This window comes from Anopheles arabiensis, chromosome 3 (genome assembly GCF_016920715.1).
Source record: "Anopheles arabiensis isolate DONGOLA chromosome 3, AaraD3, whole genome shotgun sequence".
Classification (NCBI taxonomy): Eukaryota; Metazoa; Arthropoda; class Insecta; order Diptera; family Culicidae; genus Anopheles; species Anopheles arabiensis.
Genome location: NC_053518.1, coordinates 56349767 through 56374455, shown reverse-complemented (window position 1 = coordinate 56374455; position 24689 = coordinate 56349767). Strand labels below are relative to the sequence as shown.

At 36.2% G+C, this 24689-nt stretch overlaps 1 protein-coding gene across 4 annotated transcripts in view; it reads left to right on the top strand.

Moving 5' to 3' along the window:
- The first annotated feature begins 3354 nt into the window (after positions 1–3354).
- LOC120903690 (patched domain-containing protein 3) overlaps positions 3355–24689 on the top strand; it is a 37486-nt gene continuing 16151 nt past the window's right edge. The window contains exons 1-7 of one of the 4 annotated variants that reach the window (XM_040313267.1): positions 3355–3422; positions 4476–4617; positions 16817–16947; positions 17600–17745; positions 20083–20300; positions 20393–20754; positions 20866–21029. In XM_040313267.1, coding sequence (XP_040169201.1) covers positions 16817–16947; positions 17600–17745; positions 20083–20300; positions 20393–20754; positions 20866–21029 — 1021 coding nt within the window. In that variant the 5' untranslated portion in view covers positions 3355–3422; positions 4476–4617. Of the gene's footprint in view, positions 3423–3831; positions 4618–16816; positions 16948–17599; positions 17746–20082; positions 20301–20392; positions 20755–20865; positions 21030–24689 lie in introns of all 4 variants that reach the window. The other 3 variants (XM_040313265.1, XM_040313266.1, XM_040313264.1) reach the window with 3 other exon arrangements.

Sequence of the window (24689 nt, the reverse complement as noted above, 5' to 3'; positions counted from 1 at the left end):
CGTTAACAGTACTTTTGGTCTGGTAATAGACGTGTACCGTCTAATAAAATTCATGGGCACTGTTGATGAAATCTACGGACATCAAGTGAGACTTATCGGAGTTCATAATCTTGTCTCATGCATTACGGATGCGCTCTATGTTACCTTTGGCAAGATACTAAACCTGGAAATTTTTCTTCTTCTTCTAAAACCATGCGTAACGTAAATACAGGATTTACCAAGTTATGTTGCGATGTGCGCTGCATATTTTGTCACTCATGAAACTTGTTAAAACATTTACTTTTTTTAGATGGATTAGGTTCGGCCCCAGTTATATGCTTGTCTATGTATTCAACATTATTTTACACTGTTGAAAATATTTCGTGTTTTACTTTCCATTTCTATTTTTTTTTTCCATGTGTAAAAATATGTAAAAAAATAAGAAGACAAACCTGCATATAAATGTTAAATGTTGTCAAATCTAAAATTGAACGTGTGAACATTTATATTATACTTACACAAATACGTCGTAGGTGTCAAAATAAGGTTCGTGAGCGACAAAATGTGCAGCACTTATCGCAAACTGACATGGAAACCCTGTATCTTATCTTTTTATCAATAAAAATGAAATATTATAGTTTATGGTAAGTTTTGCCTGTTTGTGCAGGCTCGCATCATGCAATATCGACAAGGTAGATTTGAGCCAAATTTGGCACACATCTAGTTTATTGTTCTGGGTATGATTTGTTGTTTGATGTATTAACACCCTTACACTCTCCCCTTTCCCAATGCAATGACCTATTTTTGTTTTTTTTTGGCTCAACAACCGTTGTCGGCCAAGGCCTGGCGTGTACCCACTTGTGGGGATGGCTTTCAGTGACTTTTTTTTTAATTACCCCCTTCAGCAGGATAGTCAGTCCTACGTATGGCGGCACGATCTATTTGGGGCTTGAACCCATGACGGGCATGTTGTTAAGTCATACGAGTTGACGACTGTACCATGAGACCGGCGATGACATATAGCAGTGATAAAAAAATATTCTTCCGGGATGGTGTGTGGTTGCTGTAATTCTTAGTTCGATCTAAATAAAAGCCCTTTCATTTTTTCTCTGTTAACCTATTTGTAGTTTTACATACCATTTTTACGCTTTTTTTGTCAATCTTTATTTTTAGAAAAAAAATGTGGATTCTTGGATAATGTTTTTAGATTTCATTATCTTTAGATGATAAAAATTCAATTACGTGCATTGTTTTGTCAAGCTTATGAACAAAAATCCTCCCCTCCCCTCCCTCCCTAAATATTCCAAATTCGCCCTCTCAGGAGGAAGAGTTCTACCAACAAAGGTGAATCAAGCAATACGCAAATTAAGCGGTCGCATTGGGGCCCTCAATCCTTCTCTGCTACTCAATCCTTCTCTGGATGACAATCTTTGATACTATCTTGCTCGACACTTCAACCAGACCTATATTCGTGTGAACGCTCCACTTGTCTTAATCCGCCACTGTCTTTCAATGTTGAAAACCGCAGTCTTAGATGTTTTTGAATTGAATGAATGAATGAATTGTAGAAATCCTGAATAGTCAATCAGTATGTATACGGTCTATTTATATTTAGCCAGTTCATTAAGAATAACAGTAAGAAACACACATGATATTAGCACATCAACCATATATATGCACAATTACTTGTATTTCAGACACAAATAAAGGAACTGAAAAATCTCTATTTCGATGAAACAATTTTTTTTTTAATAGATAGTGGGATCCAATCAGAAAGTTTTAATAACTCTTACAATTTACTTAATAATGCAGTGAGACTGTGTTGTTTTTAAAATGTTTGTTCAAGACAGTTGGAAATGTTTCTATTTCTCGATGCTGAATATTGAATAATACACATGACGTAGTTCATGGCAATGATCTCATATCAGTTTCATTAATGACATGCAAACTCACACAAATAATAAAATTTAACGTCTTTTTACCATATATTTTATCTTCTATATCTGGTAAATCATCATTTAAATATTAGGTAAAGCATCAGATGCATAGTTTGGTTAATTTATATAAATTGTTAGTAAATTAGTTAAATTTTTTAAATTAATTGTTAGTAAGTGGCAATTGCTTTTTAAGCAACTGTGTATATTCTTCAATTATAAAATTCTACTTTCAAATTAATAATTGTTGTACAACCCTGGAATTCATTGGATATGATGGAGGAATGAATGAAGGCGATGGTTGAGAAGTGAATGAAGCATATGATCGTGTTTCACCATGCTCACTCACACCAAAAAAAAACACAAAATAAATGAGAGAGAGAGAGAGGGAAATGTTCATGCATGTGAAAATGACAGCTCGTGCACAACTACACGCTCTGCTTTAAAAAGCATGTGTGGTATCGCACTTTGGGATTGTGTTATTGGAATAATTCTTATTAATTAATTCTTATGAATATAGTTATTAATTATAATTCTATAATTTTTATTTAAAAAAAGCTATCAAATGACACATATTATTTTATAATAAATAATAATATATAGCTGTATAATGAGTAAATACATACAAACATATAATTCTTTTCTTTTTCACATGAGATATGCTTTCGTATATTTCATATTCTATACTTATCATATTTTAAGTTCGTTGAATAGTGATTTTGTATCTTTTTATTCACATTTTATATTCATATTCACGCCTTCTGATTTGTACAGCACAAACAACATAATAGCTTCTATTTGGTTAAGGCAAATATGTGCTCAAATAATAAGTAGACAATGTGAAAATATATTTAAACACTACAATAAAATTATATTATTATACCTAAAATTGATAACTTAAATTATTGGCATATTCAACCTGTAGAAAAAAAAAACTGGGTTGTTACTATATGGTTAAAGATACAGCAAAGCGTCGATTGTACGGAGTGCTCGGGACAGTACAGTTACCGGTTAAACGATTTCCACGGATAATAATCCAAGAAATGTCAATTTCATATAAAAAATTCACCAGTTCTATACAAAATTGAATTAATTCCAATCGACATCATTAGTAGAACTATAATTAAATTACTAAATAATGTTTTAAAAAATAGTTTTGGAAAATACTTTAGTTCAAAAATATTTCTAACCACTGGATATCGCCACTGTTTTTTTCCTACCATTCTGACATTCGCTGCAAATCTTCACCACGATTGAAAAGTTGTCAAATTCATGCGCACGGTTGAGCTGCTGAACGGTTAATCCGTTCCCGGATAATCGACGTTCTACTGTATCTATGGTATGGTTGCGATGGTTCAAAATGAACTACGAACCCTGCTGAGTTGTGCTAAAGTCTATTAGCCATGCGTCGTAGTGAGATGCGGTCTGGAAATGTTTCGAGTTTCGAATCAGCAGTTCGAGAGTGCGCACGCGTGTGCTGTGTGGTCCCCGCGTAGATCGGGTTGAAAGGTACCGTTTCCCGCGTACAAATTGTGGATTGTTATCATTCGCATGATTGAGTGAAACGTTGAGATCGGTCAAAAAATACAATTCATCAAAATGATTGTTGGAAGAGCGGTTTCTGGTGCTATCTTTACACGTATATTCGTGTAGAGAATTTGCAGAAGGTTGCTTAGCTATTCATGCCTCAGTTTAAGTGTGCGTGATCCGTCTAGTGAACTTTCATTGATATACTTATCAAACGTCGTTCAGTTTTTCTTCGTACAGTGTTGCTGAAAAATGCAGCTGTGATTGTTGCACTACAGACGGCAATTGAGCTGTTGGATGTATGTTGTGTTCTCTCTGCACAGTAACTATCAGCGGTTGACTCGATTGTTTTTTATTATTATCTTGTCATTTCATTAAAATAAAATCATAGCGGCAAACGCAAGCAAGTAGGGCAAATGCATAGTGTGAAACAGTAGTTTCAGCCTGATTGTTGTGTTGCGTTGTTTTTCCTGAATCCTGCTGTTTTGATAAGTGCTTAATGTACAAAAAAGTAAATATATTCGTGTGTGATCAGCTTAAAATAATATATTGAGCTGATGATAATTAAAGTTTCCAAACATAATGTATGAGGTGTAATAAAAAGCTGCTACTTGTACACAGTTAAGAGCGAAATAGAGAAAAATAAAAATCTAGTTTTAGTGCATCTCAAAAGTGGTCTGTGCAGTGTTTACCAACGTGCTGATTGGTTGTTTTAAATACATATCCTTAACATAACCATTATTACGATTCACTGAATGCTCCCGCTTAACATACTACTTTGTGCGATGTTTTTTGATCGACTGTAGCGTTACAGTGCAGTTAATCGAATCTATCAAAGTGCATTTCACACATATGAACAAACGTACCATCAAGCACGCACGATTGCTGGCACGCATCGAGCCAGCCAAGTGCTGTTGATCGGCATTGCAGGCGAGCAAGTGTAGTTGCTTCAGGTGCAAATTGTATGTCAGCGTCGGTGCAATAGTAAGTGGTTTGTTTCTTTCGCAAACTATCCATATAGTATCACCCTCGCAGTAGCTGTGAAACGAAACGAGACGAAAGAAACGTAAAATAGCTTGTGAAAGGTGCCGTGCAACGGCACACCGACAACACCACCACCACTGCACTTGTGCACCAATCCGAAGATCTTACTCAGGACAGTCAAAAAATAATCAAGGTAAGGGCAGAAAGTCAGACGTAAATAAGTCGTTGATTTTGAGAGCGGTGTTCTTAGGCTTAATGAACTTTCTTTCATCTTGCTCACGACTGAGCAACATTAGTAATTAGTCCTCGCTAAATTCTTGGGACTGAATATTATGGTAATTTAATATATTCTCATACACCTGTCATATTCCTGCGAAGGTATGGTGTACATATTAGACCCAGGCAATGGAATGACCGTAATGGAATTTTTTCTCCAAAGGAGCCATTCTGTAGTGTTTGCCAGGTGTAATGTATTCGTATTGCCGACTATGAAATATTCGAAAGATTGTGTTAAACCCCTTCAAGAGAACCAAATAAACCAGGTACCTCTGGAAAACTTTTTCAAGATAATTCACTTTTACACCTTCGATCTCTCGACCTTCGTTCCGGGGTGACACAGGTCAGTGAGCAGAGTGGGCTCATATTCTCCCTTCCTTTGTTTTTACGGTTTCGTTGCCTCCTGGAGAATCTGGAAATCCTTCTACACTGACATGAATCATTATGACCTGGACCGTCAAAATGTGTGTCGTTAACAAAAGTGCAGACAGAAAACAACACCGACAGGATACGGTTGTCCACGAAACAGGGTGAGACAGAATACGGCAAAATGAAAAGCAATGTGATAAAACCTGTTAGCCCCTTTTTCGGGAACAGCAGGTTTCCCGGGAACGAATTCACTTTCTCCGTGGCTGTATAGTGTGACCCCCAAGTTTGGCCGGCGTTGTTGCTTGATGTTGCAAGTAAGGGTGAGATCATTCCTGATCGTTCCCGAAATGTGAGCTTTTAACTAATGGGTCAGGAGTATGTTGAAGGGGCCAGTTCTTGTTCATCTGCATAGTATTGGATCAAGTCGATACGCTTGTGTTTCCTATTTAACATTTCTTGTACTGTCGCTATCACTAAGCGTAGCATTTTTTCCGATAATATAAGCCTTGAAGGCGTATGGTCATGTGAGCTGAAATATGAAGATGTATCATAGAAATCAAATTAATGTATTCGACACACATTCCCTTGATTGAGCTTGTGGGTTCCATGACACCAATAGTTTGGTCGAAAAATCGTTCAAAAAATAAATAGAAATTTTTTGATGTTCGAGATTGATTTCGGTATTCTTAAATATCTTCGATATGTTATAGAAAATTTGGAGAGTTTTCATGTGTTAGTTTTTGTGTTTATGTAAATATTAAAGTTGTTCTTTATATTTCTATTGAGTTTTTGTTTAAATTTAAAGAGAAAGATCTGAAAAACAGATTAGCATAGACTACCCTGGTTATTTATCGCATAAGATCACCAGAATATAGTTTATGTCACTTTAAACTGTTAAGTTATGCCGACTATGTGGATTCATTTTAAAAATGATCCTAAGCATGATTGACTATCTTCATTAGGTGTATTATTCACAATATTTTTTTTATTTTTTCTGCATTTTATCTGTGCAATGTAGGTTACATTTAGTTAATATTTAAGACATCACCGTTTTTTCATTGCTCGGCACTGAGTGTAGGACCATAATATATTTATATCTATTAGGTGCGTTCCACAATCTATATCTTTTTTAGCGAATCTTTCCCCTTGCACCAAAAATAAGCGATAAAAAAAGATTCGCCGATCTTTGTATATGCCGGTCCCGTAGTACAGTCGTCAACTCGTATGACTTAATAACATGCCCGTCATGGGTTCAAGCCGGCGATTGGTCCATGCCCTCATACGTAGGACTGACTATCCTGCTATAGGTAATCAATAAGAGGCTGAAAGCCAAACCCACCAATAGTACAGGCAGGCCTAGACCGACAGCGGTTGTTCTGCCAAAGAAAAAGAAGAAGAATCTTTCATCTTCACATACCACGAGTTTTTGTCGGATATACAAACATCGTAATTTTACAAAATAAAAGAAAATGCATCGCGTGATACAATAATTTTAGCGTAATGGTTGTAAAATACGGGTTCTTCTTGTAAGAAATGCACTATATTTTACCGTTAGGCAATTGGTCTTTGGAAGCAATCGAAAACATTATGTTTAAACACGAATAAACACAATTTTTTTCTCGGCAAGTCAGCAAAGATTGCAAGCAAATATTTTTGCTATCCATCTACCGAAAAAGATTCCCTGAAGGCTGCTAGACTTCCCCAATACATCTAAAAAAATAAACGTTTGACTGATATTCTCTAGCAGAATATGCCGTGTGAAAACGCAGCTATTGACAGGCACAATATTTGCTTTCATGACTTAATTAAGTAACACTCAGCCTGATAGCCAAGTCCTTGCTACGGACGCTCCATATGGGATTTGAGCCAACGACTGGCATGCTGTTAAGTAGTGCGAGTTGACGATTGTACCACAGGAGCGACCCTTTGATTAAAGCAAATGAATTGCATGAGCCCACCCAAGAATCTGAATACATATCTAGTAACACATTTCATTATAGATTCATATTTTGGTATATAAACGTAGTACATCGCATAATCTGATTAATAACCCATTACATGGGAAGAGGTGTTCTCAATTTCAAAGTTTTTTTAGGGTGCCAGCATACGCTTGAACTATATGTAATACGCTATACGCTATATTTCGTATTTAATGACGGTGGCTCAATAACAGGAATCGGGGCCACATGAACAAACAATACCAAAACATGAGAAAATAGTGTATGCCGGTAGTTTTAATGCAGTTAGGCTGAAACATTGCGGTTCATCACCTCTTGCCAACTTGAATCAAGCGCTCTGTACGCTTTTATACACTGTGCGTGTAAGCTATAAACTTAAATACGAGTTAAATTTTTCGCAATCCGCAATAGTTCGCAAGTAGGCAAAATATCAAGCTCCTATACACTTACGTTGCTAGACTACAAAAATGACTACTTGACAACCTGCTAAAAAGTTCCAAACTTTAAGCATTTTGCGCTTGTTCCAATAGGTTCATATACCGAAGAAAGCAGCGGAATGATGAAAGAGTATGTGTTATTAATTAGAGATAACCAGTAATGTCTTGTACTATTTGCTTAGCGGATAAAAAACTCGTACAAAAATGATTTTTAACTTCACTTTCGCATTCGTATCTCGTTATTTACGCTCTACGTAAACAGATCGTTACGTGCTTATAATGTTCTCTTTCTCTTTCTCCCTATTTATGCCTCTTTCTCTCACACACACTATCTATCATTTTCACTCTCTCTCTCTCTTTCTTTCTCTTTCAATGTTTCTAATTGTTAGATGTTTGTGTTTTGGTGTTTTGTTTTATATTTGTTTATATTTGTATGTTTTGTTTTATATTTGTTTTATCGCAGTAGCACCGAACTGAAGTCAAAAAACATTATGTATCGTTTTGTTTTTGATCCTGGAATTTGAGTTTCCATTATTTTGTTAGCTATTTTATTCTTGAACGCATGTTTGACCACATTTTGACATAAAAATTCAAACGAGGTTGCATACAAGTAATATTTTTACTTGGCACATTTTTCATAACCTGTACCCATAGTAGTTCTATTCCATATAATTACGAAATATATTACTATTAATTACACCAACCTTAGTTGTTTCAAACCTGGATAGCATTGAACGAGATGGCAGTTAGTTACTTGAAACAGGCATTTTATACTTTGTATAAAATAAAAATAATGAAAATCTAGTACTAGTAAATTGGCTGTGCATTATGGTTTTATAGTCGATAGGATCATATAAAGTACTCGATGTTGTCGGTGTTTTAATGTCATTGTTTAATTAAAACTTTAGGATTCATAATGATTTCATACAAATATACAATAAGAAAAACTTGCTTTACAACAACGCAAAATCAACTGTATACCACTGTCTTAAAGCTAGCGGTACTAAACACACTTAACTGACGAAGGAAAACGGTAATGCTACTTCGTTTCAACTACAACCATTGCCAAAGACTAAAAAATGAGAGGAACAAACATGCAATGCGCGAGAAATCCAGTTTCAACACTTGCTATAATCAAGCACAGCACGAAATCTCCACTGAATTGCCCTCATTCCCTTATTCATTCAACCGCGTGCCACCCTGGTTCAATTATCTAACAAGTGAATAGTTGTAGTTATTTATCAAAACTCTACAAAAAATGTTAAATTGTAACAAAAAAAAGGTGGCACATATGTAAAATATGGGTACTGGATAGTATCTAAGGCTTATCGGTGACAGCGAGAATAGGGTTTACCGAGATATTTTGTGAAGTCCCTAAATTAATACTAACACGATTCGTAAGAATCGATGCGTTTAACACAAATTACACTTAAGACGCCAAAGCAAAATAAAAATTAAACATACCAATTTGGAGTACTTAATATTTTCAACTACTCATGATTTATGTAATAAGGCAAGTTATGGTTGAAACGATAAATTGTAATAAAACTTAACTCTCACCCCTTCCATATTTTAAAAAAATATGTAAAAAAAATTAAAAGTAATGTAGCATGAACAGGCAAATATGCACAAACCCCGTGTTGTTAAAAATCAAATTGAATAAATAGAAATTAGTGTGGATTTATTAAGACACACAGTATTTATCAAAACACGCTTCGTGAACGATAAATCATCTAGCTCATATCACAAAATGACTCGGATACCCCTGTATCACTATCATAGTTTAGTTCTGCAGATGATTTTGTTAAATTGAGATTAAGAGTAAAACATTTATATAAGGCCGAATTAAATAAATTTGAAAACGATAATTTGTAATACAGCAATCTAACATTTTTTATGAAACATTTCAAATCATCTAGCACAGACATCTTTCAAAGTTTGTACTTTGTAATCAAAAATAGCTCTACTTTCATTTTTCTTTTCTGCCAAAATCTATTATTTTCATCTTGGAAGTAGGTGTGTTATTATGAGACAAGTCAAGCTGTTTTCACTTGAACTTTTCTGTATTGCTATGACAGTCAAGATTGGTTTGTAGCACTCGGTCAAACGCACGGCTTTGTACGTGTGCGATAATTATGTCTCCCGAAAGATCAGATATTTAAGACTACGGATCAACCAAGCTTACCAGCTACAAAGCCAGATGGTACAACCTTAGCATTACTACAAATTATACATTACCAATCGCCTGAAAACACTTCCTACACGAATATTGCTTTCATCAGTCTTCGAATTCCGGTATGGAAACTGCAGGGGTACTAACCCAGATGGAGTTTTTATCATTCCTTAGTAAGATCTTCTTTACTTTTGTTAATTACGTGCTCAAACGTTTAACCGGAAATCTGAACACGAAAGTATTCATTCTACCACACACCTATGCCTCCTAGATTGTGATAGCGGAATTTCCAATTATTAATGTATTTTTCTCTCTCAGCTGGTACAATACAGCTTTGAACGGGATAGCTTATCTAATATACTATGTAAAACAATTAAAATTTGAATTTAAAAAGTAAATATTTAACGCATTATACATAAAAATGAATTTTAGTTTTTTTAATTTTTTTTTATTTATTATTCTGGAGTAACGGTCTTTATTTTTTTATTTTAATTAATATGAATATTTGGACAATATAGTCCACAAACTTAATAAACGATAAATTATTATTATTTTTCTTATTATTATTATTAAGGCATCGCGTCTACATGGCCTACACACAACTACAACTAATGTCTTATAAACTATAAATTAAATTATAAATGTTCTTATGATATTTGAACATTTTGGGACAGTATAAGGCAAATAATAAATGGATCTTCGAGCAATAAAGGGCCCCAGCACCCTCATTACTTCATCATTGTTTCATCAAACATGTGTTATAGAGCTCAATACAGTAAAATATCGTTTAAATTTACTACGGTTGGTCAATTTGGTTACTCGGTTCGGTATACTAGTTTTGTTATACAACCAACAACCAGTTAGCCGAGCACCGCGTCAAGTACCTACAACATACTTGTGCCTTTCGCTCTAGTCCAGAGATCAGGGCAGGGCTCGCGAGCCATGTGCGGTTATTTTCCCTTCATTAGTTTCAAATATGTAAATGTTACGCATTTTATACTTTTTTTATCGATTTCGTTCTTTATTTGGAATTCTATACAAAATTATAGATGTTGACATTTTCGGTCGTAAAGTTTTCCGACCGCTTTCGATATAATCTCAGCAATAACAAGAAAGAATTAAACAATGATTTTGGTTAGACGAAATAAAAACTAGTGGGTTAGTTTACCACATAATCGATACATGTATAATTGCTTTCTATCGACAAACGATCAAAGCTTGAATTAGGGGCGGTAACATGCTACAGTCGCCACCTAGTACGACTCAATAACACGCCCGTCATGGGTTAGAGCCTAGAACAGACCGTCTCCCCGTAGCAAGGACTGACTCTACGACTGCGTGGTACTGAATTAAGTCTCGAAAGCCTGTATAGGCCGGCATGTCCGCATAGGGTACCTTTTATCCGGCTGTCCGTTTATCCGTGCTGTTGAGAACGTGCGTGTAGGAACGAGGTCAAAAATTATTCAACATCGGTTTGACCATCTTGGATGCCATTTGGCAAGAGAAAGCCATTGAAAATTAATCAAACCCTTAAACATTTATTATTACTAGAGGCATACATACTTTTCCTGTAAAATTTATAAATCAATTAAAATTGCTCTTACGATTACCAGACCGATTCATCATTACAGGTATAACCTGAGATACACGGTACCTTTTAAACGCAGATTCGGAGATACGCGGTTTTCTAAATTTGACAGTTCTTTAAGCAAATTGTACCGTTTTGACACATCAATTGTGGAATGTCAAATAAGATTCCTTTTGATGGAATGTTGAAAACCATATTCAATCAGAATCATATAAAAAAGTTTTAAGTGGTTAAATCATCCCCTATGAGCAAAATAAAGCAAAAATTAGTGATATTTTGACTGAAAATCACGAGATTCGACTTATACGGATATTCGATATAGGCGGTATTGTGCAGCCGTTTTCGGTCTTTATTAGTCACACATCTCGGAGACCGCCTGTAAAATCATATTTAAAATATGAATCGAAAGGGACTTTCAGATGTCAAACACCATGTAACGAACTTATGGCTAACTGTCAAATCGTTCTACATCACGGGATGACATTACGCCTCGTTGCTACACAGTCCTTGATTTCAGCCCGAAAAATATATAAACAAATGTCGATTTGCCGCAGGATTGATCAGAGTAGCTCATAGAGGGCCGTCCCGTGGTACAGTCGTCAACTCGAACGACTCAATAACATGCCCACCATGGGTTCAAGTGCCAAATGGACCATCCCCCCCGTAGCAAAGATTGACTATACGGCTGCGTGGTAAAGAATTAAGTCTCGAAATCCTGTATAGACCGGCATGTCCGCGTAGGATGTTACGCCAAATAGAAGAAGATCATAGAGGAATAAATTTTGTAGCTCAAGCATAAATATTTTATCAAGGTAGGTTAAAAACTGTTTGCATCGATATTTTAAAATTAATTAAATGTATAACACGCTTATTGCAAAAAGAAATATCGAAGATAAAGATTTTAAATGCATATCTATTTGCAAACAAATGGTGAAATCCAACATGGCGTTACTGTCAAACTGATAGAACCCGGACGATCAATATTGTTCCACTGAAAGGCTGAAATTTCTGCTTGTTGGCTTGAAGCATAAAATGAGGCCAATAGTGGACTAATAATGAATCATTGCCACATTTTATTTTTCTTGAGGGTAAGAATATCATCATTAAGCATAACACTCGCTCACGGGGTTCACTACATACAAATAGAAAATATGTGTATATGTTAAAAGATATTTTAAAATCGCTGTTTGTTTGGCAGTTTTTTTTTAATAAAATGGAACTTATAAAATTAATAGTTTCCAGATTCCACTTTCTGAAATTTATAAATGGTGTAATCAAATTCATTTTTGGCCATAAATTAATAATAGAATAATGGATAACCGAAATAAATTAACACAGACAGATGTTGGAACCAACACATGGCGTTAAGCAAGGTTGCCTGTACTTTTAACTGTATTTTACAAATACTGGTTTCGTTGAGTTGTTATGTAAATATTTTGACCTTAAAATGGTACTACTCAGAGAAAGAAGCATTGCGACTTGCTGTCTCATTACAGCAAGGTCTCGCAAGGCCTTTGGTATCGATCACTGTTATTCAACACAGAGGGCTGAACAAAACAAACACGGAGCGATCGTATCTGACTGATTCGCTTAGATTCAGTCGACAGACAGTATAGACGAATGATTTCCAGCTTTTACCCCCATGTAAGGTGCATGTAGGATTTCATTCTCCACTCACAAGTTCATCAGCGGGGGGAGAGTTTGGCAACCCATGGTATTTAGCGAAATTTTAATCAAAAATTCCCCCACTCCAAGAAAATAAACATTCCCCCTTTGGAAGGATTCCCCACCGGGTGAAAATCGCTGGTATAGTTGGTAACTTAAAGGGTACCATTGCAACTTACAGCCAACCATAGATCATCATCTATTATTAATTACATTTTCCAATGCAATGTCTTTAGTGAAGTAAAGAAAAAAAGGTTTCTTTAGTAAACAGTGAGTTGATAATTTTTAACAACGATCAAACAAAAGTGAAATCAGTCATTCTAAACCCGCAGAGCGTAAAACTGTAATATTTTCATGGGTTATCCGTTTCATAGGATATCCGTCATGCATTTCATTTCTGTATTATTATACTTTAATTCGGGCTTAGCAATGGAATTAAGACTAATGTCTAAATTATGGTTCAATGACGGTAATCTGTGCCAAATATCAGTCTGAGAAAGACCGTTTGTGATAGCGTCAGCGTGTCAGCTACAGCGAACTAGTTGTAAAGAAAAGAGAGAAAACTCGCAAACAACATTGTTATTGTTGCTGATAGCAAATTTTTTGGGTTCGTAAGTCTTAACAAGTCATGATCATGTCTAATGGGAAGAGACGGAACAATTTAAGATGAAGAGACAGACCGAATATAACGATCGTTTACAAAAAAGTCCACGTTGGTCTGATTATAGCAGTCATCTGAAAATAGTGCAAGGTTAATGATGTGAAAACTCATAAATTTGAACAGTGTAAAATTAGTGTTTTATTGCTTTTATTTTTCATGCAGCTCGCACTTTTCTTTTGTAAAATATATTTATATTCGCTTCCACGGTTCATGGACAACCTTAACACTACCAGCAAAGATTCATTCAAACATCTTTACTCTTTATAGTAAGGCATTTATTTCACTCCGTGAGAGTTCGCTTCATACAGGTTGATCGCCAAAAAGGGGAAACATCTTCACCCCATTAAAACTTAATCTAGAGCCGTGGTTTCAGACGAACTGGAGTAATGGAAAAAGTGGAACAAACTATTTGACGTAGACTGTCTTGTCATTAAAAATGAGTTAACACATACTTAAAGCTTATGCCGAAATTTCTATGTAGATCATCGATCAAAATTTCTTTGGCAGACGTTTAAACTAATCACATTCCGTCCGGTGAAACTGCTAATGAACTCGTCCATCTTGGGCATGCGATGGGTTCATTGAGCGTCTAATGAACTAAGACATAATTCTTACGATTTTTTTTCTAACCAGAATATAAATAGAAAAACATGTAAGCATGTATGTATCTTTGATACATATTCAATCATTAATTGTTTTCCTTTTTTTTCAATTTTATTAAAAATAAACTTATTGGTTAGAGTATGGTGTTGATTTATCGATTTCATAGTACCCGGTATAGACTGCTTCGATACCTCCTGACTCCTTGAGAATATTTAAAAATAGGTCAGACATCTTATGTACACAAAATTTTTTGACTTACTCTTTGTAAGGAAACAAGAAAACTAACAAACAACACTGATATTGTTGCTGATAGTAATCTTACTGGCATGAACAATTTTAAAGTGACGTAAACAAATTAGTGAATTGCATTTGTACACTTAATTTGAGTTGCTGTGATTTTACCCTGAATAATCGTTGCGGAAAACCAATTAAAAAAATAGATTGTGAGGTGCCAGTTATGTTCGTTCTGCGATACATTATGTTATTATTTAATTTGCAACTTTACTGTAATTCATTTTTAAGGGGAATTAAACGTTGTTTTATTATTATGTTATATTTCAGAAATTTTATTAAAAAAATATATGGTATGGAAAACAAAATCCCAGATGAATAGTTGAAATAGTTACGAAGAAAATTTAGGACAAGACAGCAGGAAATAGCTTTGAAAGAAGAGTGATAGATATAAACTGTTGGAAAAGAAAAGAACAAAAACATAATAGCCAAAACAGACAGCAAGCTTACCAAAAAAAGGGTCAGTTCGGTAAAGGTTACTAAGCAGGGTCACGAATGGCTGGCAATAACCAACGCGGTAGTAAAAACTAATGCGAAAGAAACCAGCTAAATTTTTAAAATCTTCACCGAAATAAGTAAACGAATGTTGAAATGGGTCTGAAATGAAGCTCTTTTAATATAAATTATTACCAGTTGTAACAATAGTTCATATACAAACACTGTAAATCGCTTCAACTAATATTTCTTACCTCTATAAAATGATACGTGCAGTCTACACAATAAGTAATCACTCGCGTTGTAAACGTATAAAAGATACTAAAATATTCAACATTTTCAAATTTTAAGATCACTAAACTGACCAACTTACAAACACATCTGCTAGTCTCGCTTCCTTTCTCTCGATCGCCACGGATTGTCGACCTCTGCGAGCCGGTTGCTACGTCTTACATAGCAAGCAAACACGTTTATGTTGGAAGACATTCAACGCATAAAATGCCTATCGATTCCTGTCCAGTTGATAGAAAGTGAAACGGATATGTTGATCCGGACACCTTCTGCTTCAAGAAACCTTAAGCTTGAAACTCCTCAATGCTGTCATTACCAATGTTCAATGTCGGATAAAAATCGGTTCATAATTAGCATTAGACTTTCTCGGATAACAACATAAACATTCAAGCGCAGGTACAAACTTCTCACCTCAGCAATATCAAAACGGATGTTTTAATCATGTTCGTCCGTTGGTCGCACATAATTAAAGTAACTTACATTACACTCAGATCAGTCACATGACATTAAGCATTCCCATTAGATTATCATCAAGCAAAGTGGGTCAATGTCGGATGTGATATGTTTTTTGCGTGATTGTGTGCACTATTGTTTGCTACCCAGTGGTTTGGGTAACTTCATGCCATACTACGCAATGTCCGACTGTTTACAGCTTAGGAGTAATGAAATTTTGTTTTTATTATCAAAAAAAGAAGACTTGGGTTGACAAATTAAATGAGTTTAATGCTGATGGTAGAAAACATGCAGAATAATTAAAACACAAAACTGTTTGTACAGTTGCCTTCAGATTCCATATCTTGAAACATATGGACACATCATTTAGTCCGTTGTTTGAAGTGCTTGCAGTTCATAAACATTGTATGAAAATGACGCGTATTTAGAAATATTGAGTGACAATGACGTTGGGTTTTGACACATTCACAAAACATACTTTGAAAACATATTAACATAAACTTGTTGTTCGTTGACTATTGTTTAGTTGAACATGTGATATCTTCTACGCTTGTTAAACACTTCTTTGCTTCTTTGCTCGTAGCTCATTGAAAACCAGGAGGTCAAAGCAAGCATTCATGATCTCAATAACCTTATCTTGCAGTACCAGCAGTCGACCATGGCCCTAACATAACTATTCAAATCGTGCAAATAGTGGGAAATTAACTTGGTTGAGATTTTCCCTTTCGTTTGCAGTCAAAGAACTTCGGCATGGTCGGTACAAAGCATACCATGGAAATGGAAAGTTTGGTTTTGTTGTGCAGTTAGGGCGTTTACGTTGTACAATTAACAGTACAGGTATACGGTCGGTATAATCAAATGAGAAAATCATAGCTTTTCACAATGTTTATGTTCGTCCAGCATTTCAACATACACGCAGCAGACCAACTTCGCTTTAGGGTACTTTCAATGTGGAGTACGCTCATTTTGTTCCACCCTACTTTGCTTGGACAAGTTAGGTTGCTTCGGTTAAGAGTGTAAAAATGTATCCACGTTTACCGATTGTTTGACTGGGTGCGTGTGCGTCACGTCTTTAATGCATCATTAGCTGAAAAGATTGATGAGTTCGATTACCCTTTTCACTTCATTTGTTTTTATATGTACACATGTATTGAGTCTCTCTTTTACTTTAATGTAATTTTCTCTCTTACAGATGACTTGCGGCATTTCTTGTGTGGACAATGCGTTAAACAAATCCTTCTTTAAGCTGGGTCTCTTCATCGGAAGGCATCCGGGCTACTTTCTTATAGTACCTGTTTTACTAGCTCTTCTGTGTATGACTGGGTAGGTAGATGTAGTTAAAATCGGCATAATTTGCGGCATTTCTGCATGGCCACACATTCCACATTACAAAATAAAACAATAATTTGGTAACCATTTTAATGAAGATATTATTTTATCAAATAGGGTGATATCATGTGATTAAACGGTTTAAATCAAATTCAATTTTTTATCAATTTTTGATATGTTAAATTTTTTAAGCTTTGTGCAAAATATGAAACAACTGAAACACACATAAATTGATGTGTTATGCTTACTGATGCACTAAATTTATATAAATAAAATGATAGTAAAGTAAATTTACACAGTTTAAAAGATCGTTAGCTAAGGCTATTCATTTTTTTCTATTGGCTACTCCTTATCCTGAAAAAAAGTTGCAATATAACTAGTCCCTCAATAGAATAGAAAATTATTGAAACTAACACCACTATTACTTTAAGGATGACTGTGCTTCATGAAATTTGTGATTCGTAATTATCTTTATTTAACTTTAACGTCTAGTTATGGTGCATGATTTAACAAATTTCCTAGTTAATTTACCAAGGTGCTAGGTTACGGCCAAACTTAAACATTATCGTTACAATGTGGTACATATTTTCTCATATCATGCATATGTTTACCGATATTTGTCTCTTGTTCGCTTCATGGATTCCAGCTTTCAACAAATAAAATACGAAATCGATCCAGAATATTTGTTCTCACCAGTCCGAGGGGAGGGCAAATCAGAACGTGCCATCGTTGAAAGCTACTTCAAGGTCAACTATACGCACCGTTTCAACGTTGGAAGAATTACTCGCCCGGGTAAGGATGAAAACAAGTGCAGTTATAATATCGGCAGGAAACTTAGTAGCATGCAGGGCAATTATACCGGTTTTGCATGCTGTCCTTTGAGTCAGTTCTACTTTTCAGTATATGATTGTCAGTGCCGCTAGGTCATATCTTGACTACTTTCATTTCCAACCAATCGACTCTAACTAACGGGCATGTTAAAACTGGCTTTAGTTTGTTCCTATCAAGGGATGGAGCAGTTTCGTCAACTAGTATTTCTGCGATCAACACTTTGGTGGGCTGATTGTATGTAATATGGACCGTAATATGGATTCAAATAATTTCGAATTTGTTGCTAGATTACTCTACACGATATCCTGTATATTTTATATATTTTAAGTATGTTTCAGTGATGATAAAAAAGTATTTTTCTATCTCTTATACATCATAGGACGTTTAAAAGCATTGTATCAATAAGTAGTCGGTTGCTGCTTGATCATCTATCTGTAAGGGCGAGATACAAAAAAATCCTGTATAAAACATGCTTAGCAATCACCTCAAAAGACGCGTAAATTCTTACATGGCCGGATGAGTTCGATTCCCATCCGTCATCCAATAGCAAGCACTACAAATAAAGTTGCGTTGTCATGAAAAGTCTTTATAATTAAACCTTCATATGTGATGGTTAGTATGACCGCAGTAGGTCGTAACGCCAAGTAGTAAAATAATGAATCGGGGTTCGTCGCTTTAATTTTAAGCGACAAAGTCGTTTGTTTTGCTGAGTCGGGAAATGCAAAAGGCGAAAAAATCGTTTGAAGAATAATATTGTAAAGCATACAGCTTTTGTTTATTTGTGTAGATACAAAATTCTAGATTGATTTTGTTGCTTGATATTTCAGGATGGTAAAATCATATTAGTGTTCATAATATTGAAAATCGTTTTGAATTTCCATTCTCACAAAAAATGCACATTCCTAAAAGGAACTCGGCATTGTTCATAATCGTTGCTGAGATTGTTAGAATCAAAAATTATCCGCACATACCGCACGTGTTTGCACAGATGAATGTGATGATGAATGACGTAAATAAGAAAACTGTAAATCATTATTTATCCCTACGATAAATCCCACAGGTGTTTTTGTTTTTGTTCGATCCGCTAGGCGTGCTGTTTCAGTAGCTCACAGAAAGCAACGATACGCTACATCTCCTTTGCAGTGAGGAGATACTAGCATTGTTTTACAACCGAGAGCAATTATTGTAGATCAAATTTAGTATCAGTTTTTGCATGGATGAAGTCACGTGTAAATTTGATAGTGCATCGGACAATACACAAATAGAACCGGCAAGTTATTTCAGATTATGAACACATGCACTAATCGTTGTGATAAGTTATTTGATTATCATGAGTATCAGGTTTAAAGACATTTTGGTCAGTAGGCAAGTAATTCAGCTACCCATTCCACATAACATTTTTATAATGTCAAAACTTCATTCAGATACTTTATAATGTATCTGAATGGTCAAAAAGGAATTTCTATACTTCTAATAAAACATTAGTTTTATTTTGTAATGACAATAATTTTAACCAAGTGATGATATCTTTGATTCATGATTTAAATCTAGCAGGAAAACAGTTTTGAATAAAATAGCAAATGCCAAAGATATCAAATCTTATTTAAACAACTTTGAACAAAGTCGTGCAAGTATAGTGGTACAATTGTATTTGACGTTTAGAAATTTTGTTTGTTTGAAAGCTAAGAAGTAAAAGTTTTTTTCTTTGTCTGTAATACTACCACTATAACTTTAGTAATTGTTCTAGAGGCAAAATTTCACAAGGTAAGCAGTTATTAGTAGTCGACTAATAGACTTGCGCGTGTTGCTGAAATATGTAGATTCCGTTATAGATACCGATGATCGATTCGTAAACCAGGAAACTGAGGCAAGGAGTATATAAGCTCTCTTTTATGATCGATTTTTTCAGTCAATATATTATATGCTTACTTGCTCTAACAAAAGACTACATGCATATAAATGTACAACAGGCAATATTCATGGCTGATCGTAGTATGTGATGCTCATTCGCTAAACAAGGTTCCACGACCATACAAGACGAGGTGAAAAAAGCGCAATATGATACAATCGAAACGGAAACGGAATCGAAAATGTCTCTCTCAATATTACAGCGTGATACAACTTTTGCATTCCGTGCAGGCAAAACAAAAAGCAATCAAAATTTACCCTTGGGGAAGGAAATTGGGAATTTAAAGCCAGTCACAAAACCTTGCTTCAAATGTCGAAATAGAGCAGAACATTGTCATTACAGCTAGTCTCATGCTGATATTCGTTCATTCATTTTACCTTTCCCTGTAGGGAGGTTCGGTCGAGTAATTGTCATTTCGAAGGACGAACACAACAAAAATCTCTTACGAAGCGAAGTTTGGCAGGAGTTACGACTGCTGGATGGAATTATACAGAATGCTACAGTGCAGTACGACGGTGAATCATTCACGTACCGTGAAGCTTGTGCTCGTTGGGAAAATGAATGCTTTACGAACGATATACTAAACTTGGACAAAATAATCGACGAGGTAAGATGCATGTTTTACACTAGAGCCAAGAACACAACAAAAAGTGACAAACAATAACCATGAAACAAACAATAATATCATCTTTTCAACAGGTTGAAGCTGGCGATCTAAATCTAACTTTCCCAGTAATGTTCAACCCCGTGACGTGGGATGCTCACGTCTTTCCAGTATTCTTCGGGGGAACGCAGGTATCGGAAGACAATCTGATCGTTTCAGTGCCATCACTGCAGTTAGTGTACTTTGTTACGGCCGACTCCAAACGACAGGATGCTCGAGGAGCGGCTTGGGAAGAAGCGTTTCTGGAGGCTGTTGGTTATGCCGAAGACCATGGAGTCTTCAAATACATTTCTGTTGCACGTTTCGCATCACGCACTCTGGATCACGAGCTAGAGAGAAATACGCGAACAGTTGTTCCGTACTTTAGCTCTACTTTCGTCTTGATGATAGCATTCAGGTAAGGAAGATCGACATTTTTGTAGTAATAAAGTAGCCATCTGTGAAGATGCAATTTTCACTATTTTTTTTTATTGATTATTTCGTAACTTGTTTCACTTTTAACCAACAGCGTTGTGACCTGCATGATGGGTGACGTAGTGCGATCCAAACCGTGGCTCGGACTGATGGGTAACGTATCGGCTGTGATGGCAACGTCTGCCGCCTTCGGTTTGGCCATGTATCTGGGCATTGAGTTCATCGGAATCAATTTGGCGGCACCGTTTCTTATGATTGGTAAGTCTTGCTACATTGCTCTAATTGCACCTGTGTGTAGCGTACGGAGGTACAATTGTCTGTCCAAAATCGTAACCCATTCACGCATCATGTATGCGAAGAGTACAGCTAGCTTGAACGACTCGGTTAACAGTCCCCGTTTGATGGCGTTTCTCTAACACCCAATGGCAGTCAATATAATTCGCCCGTAATTGATGCCATATTATGTAAGAAAGACAAAATATACAGGCTACCTTTGTATCAGCTATAGATTTCAGTTGACAGTCAGTGCAATACATATTTCTGACGGTATAATGAGATAATAATATCAAATTTGCACAATCAATCCACTCCACGAAAACTAGTTCTATTCAATAATTGATTGCTATTCGCACAAAGCTTCACTCATCGTTCAACTGTACTTAATGTGATTATGGCATTACGACCATGAGTACTACCAATAGCATCATCTGCAGGGCGACATTGGGTCGGCTATAAAAACCTTCCCCCAAACAATGTCACCTCAAACGGTCAAACTTTTCTCTCTGTCATGCTTACAATGCTCGCCAATATAAGGCGCGCTGTGCCGTGATCGTGAGACAACAACACAGTAATTCTCATAGCATATGACTTGAATACTAATTACCGTTTAAGTAGGCAAGTAACCTATTACAAGGTGCATCATACTAACCATTCATGGTTGGTTGTTTGTGTATCAATACAAACAAACCGTGGTCGTCGAAGTGATTTTTTTATTGTTCACTCGCAGGTGACTATTCTTTTAGACGATAAAACCGTACATTCGCTTGTATAACTATACATATAGTATAAATTTTCAATTTTGTTTAATGGTGTTCGGCCCAAACTTTTCCCTATGTTTACGAAACATACTCTCGTTTTGATTGTGGAAACAACTCCATTTCCTAAATCGATTCGATATTATTGTTATCATTAATTGTTTCTGGTAGTAAAACCATTACTCATCCTTCCTGGTTCACTATACTATGGTCCAATATTGCGTTATGATCTTAGATTGGGTAACACTCCTCTCATAACGATCAGCTTTTCACGCGTAGCAATTCATATCAATCTAAAAAAAAAATCCTTTTGCTATCACACGTTTGTTGCGCCGCGTGCCGGAAACTGTCCGGAAGCTATTTTGTTTTTATTTCTTTTCTGTTACTTTTATGCGCTTTTCTGCTTTCTTTCCTCTATCATGCACGAGACGAACGCAAACAGTACCCGTTTTATAAATACTCACTATTACCGTAATACTGCCTGCCTTGTCTGTACCGATCATTTTTGAATTGTTTGCTCATCTTGTGCATGCAATGATATCTCAATACATTACGAACACCACTGTATATACATACATACACACACGTACAGACGTAGACACACGAAAAATAAAAGCTTCGTAAAAAAGCATGGAAGAGTGAAATGAACCAAAAAGAAATCAACCAACCAGCATGCCAATTAAACATGTGAGGAAAAACTCCCATTTCGATAGGGTGCCCACGAGATACATAGCACACAATGTCAGTTACATAACTTATTGCCACTCGAGAAAAGAAATACGTATACAATTACCAAACTCTATGGTATTTGCCAATGATGCCGAAAGATAAGTGCCAGTGAGCAGTGTAAGACGAAAAGAAACACTGCCAGGCGCTTGGAAAGCTCTCGTTGCGAACAGTGGGTGCGAGCGTATGAGAGAGTTCAACAATCAACATGACCGATGCACTCAATTGCCGGCAATTTACGGTCACCGAAGGTGCGCCGCAAACTATGAATGCAAGCATAAGTGCATTTGCGAGCTAACTCCCTTGACTGGGGGTCCTGCTGGCGGGATGGTTTTTTTTAAATGTAATGTACAAATAGATCACCATTTCTAGTCCAAGTGTGATAGCTGAATGGAACTGGTGAAGTCTTTTCCTGAACAATACAATAACATAAACTTGCTAATGTGCAACGAATAAAAACACAATCGATCCCTATTGTTCGTACTTAATGTGCGAATCTATTCACCGAGAAAGCCTCAAGTGAACTTGAAATCAGTCAGCTCTTTGCCAAAAAATTTAGTTCAGTTTTCGACCTTCAATCTTCGTCACCAATTAATATTGCAACTGCCCTGCAGCACACACCCGCGGATGTTCTAGATATGTCTATAAATGATATTGTCATCACAAATGAATCGGTAGAAAATGCAATCAAACAAATTAAACCCTCATTTATCCCGGGTCCGGACGGGATTCCAGCAATAGTCTTACATAAGTGCTCAATTTATCTTTCAGAGCCACTGGTCCATCTGTTTAAGCTTTCTCTGCACAGTTCTACATATCCTACTATGTGGAAGTCTTCGTGGATGACACCCGTTCATAAAAAAGGTCCGAGACATGTTATATCTAATTATCGTGGCGTAACTTCCCTATGTGCATCAGCAAAAATACTCGAAATTCTTGTCCAGGAAGCGTTAGTCAGGGGTGGCTTGAATTATATCAGTCCAAGCCAGCATGGATTCGTTCCCAAACGATCGGTGTCGACCAATCTCGTTCAATTCGTGTCTGAATGCCTTACGGCAATGGACGGCAAGTCACAGATTGATGCAATTTATACTGATTTCATGTCAGCATTTGATCGGATTAACCATGACATACTCCTTGCGAAACTGAGCCGGCTTGGCTTTCATAATAATCTAGTCATATGGTTAAAATCATATTTAAACCAAAGATCATACTGTGTTAAAATCAATAAGTGCTTGTCCAACGTGTTCGTTAGTTCGTCCGGTGTACCACAGGGAAGTAACATTGGCCCAGTATTGTTTATCCTATTTATTAATGATGTTGTATTTGTATGTATGTTTGCTTATGTATGCGGACGATATCAAGATTTATGCGACCATTAGAAATGATTCGGACAGCTCGACACTCCAGCACAGCCTAGACGAATTTAGCAATTGGTGCTCTGCGAACTCGCTATCCTTGTGTGTCAATAAGTGTTGCGTGATTAGTTTTACTCGTAAAAAAGACCCTATCAAGCGAGACTATAACCTTGACTCGTGTATAATCCCACGTAACATAGAAACTAAGGACCTCGGCACTATTCTTGACTCATCACTCTCCTTCCGTCAACAATATTCGTACGTCATCGACAAAGCATATCGGCAGCTTGGTTTTATTCATCGTCTGACATCTGATTTTAATGACCCTTTCTGTTTAAAGCAACTGTTCGTCGCCTTAGTCCGATCCATACTTGAATTTAATGTTGTAACATGGTCTCCACACACTAACAACTGGTCCACACGAATTGAGCGAATTCAGAAAAAATTCACAAAAATAGCTATAAGAACCTTACGGTGGAACATGGACCAGCCTCTAACCTATCAAACTAGACGGCTTCTTCTAGGATTGCAGTCCTTAGAGAGACGTAGGGAAGTAGCACAAGCAGTTTTTGTAGCAAAATTAATAAAAGGCGAAATTGATGCTCCCGAGCTTCTCCTTAAAATAAATTTGTACGCCCCTGACCACGCACTTCGTCCTCGAAATTTTCTGATCAAAATAGACCGGGCCCGTACTTCCAGAGGAGCTCATGATCCAATTATTTCAATGTGTAAAGCTTTCAATAAGTTCTACTGCTTTTTTGACTTCAACATTACAGTTGCCACGTTTAAATGTTCATGTC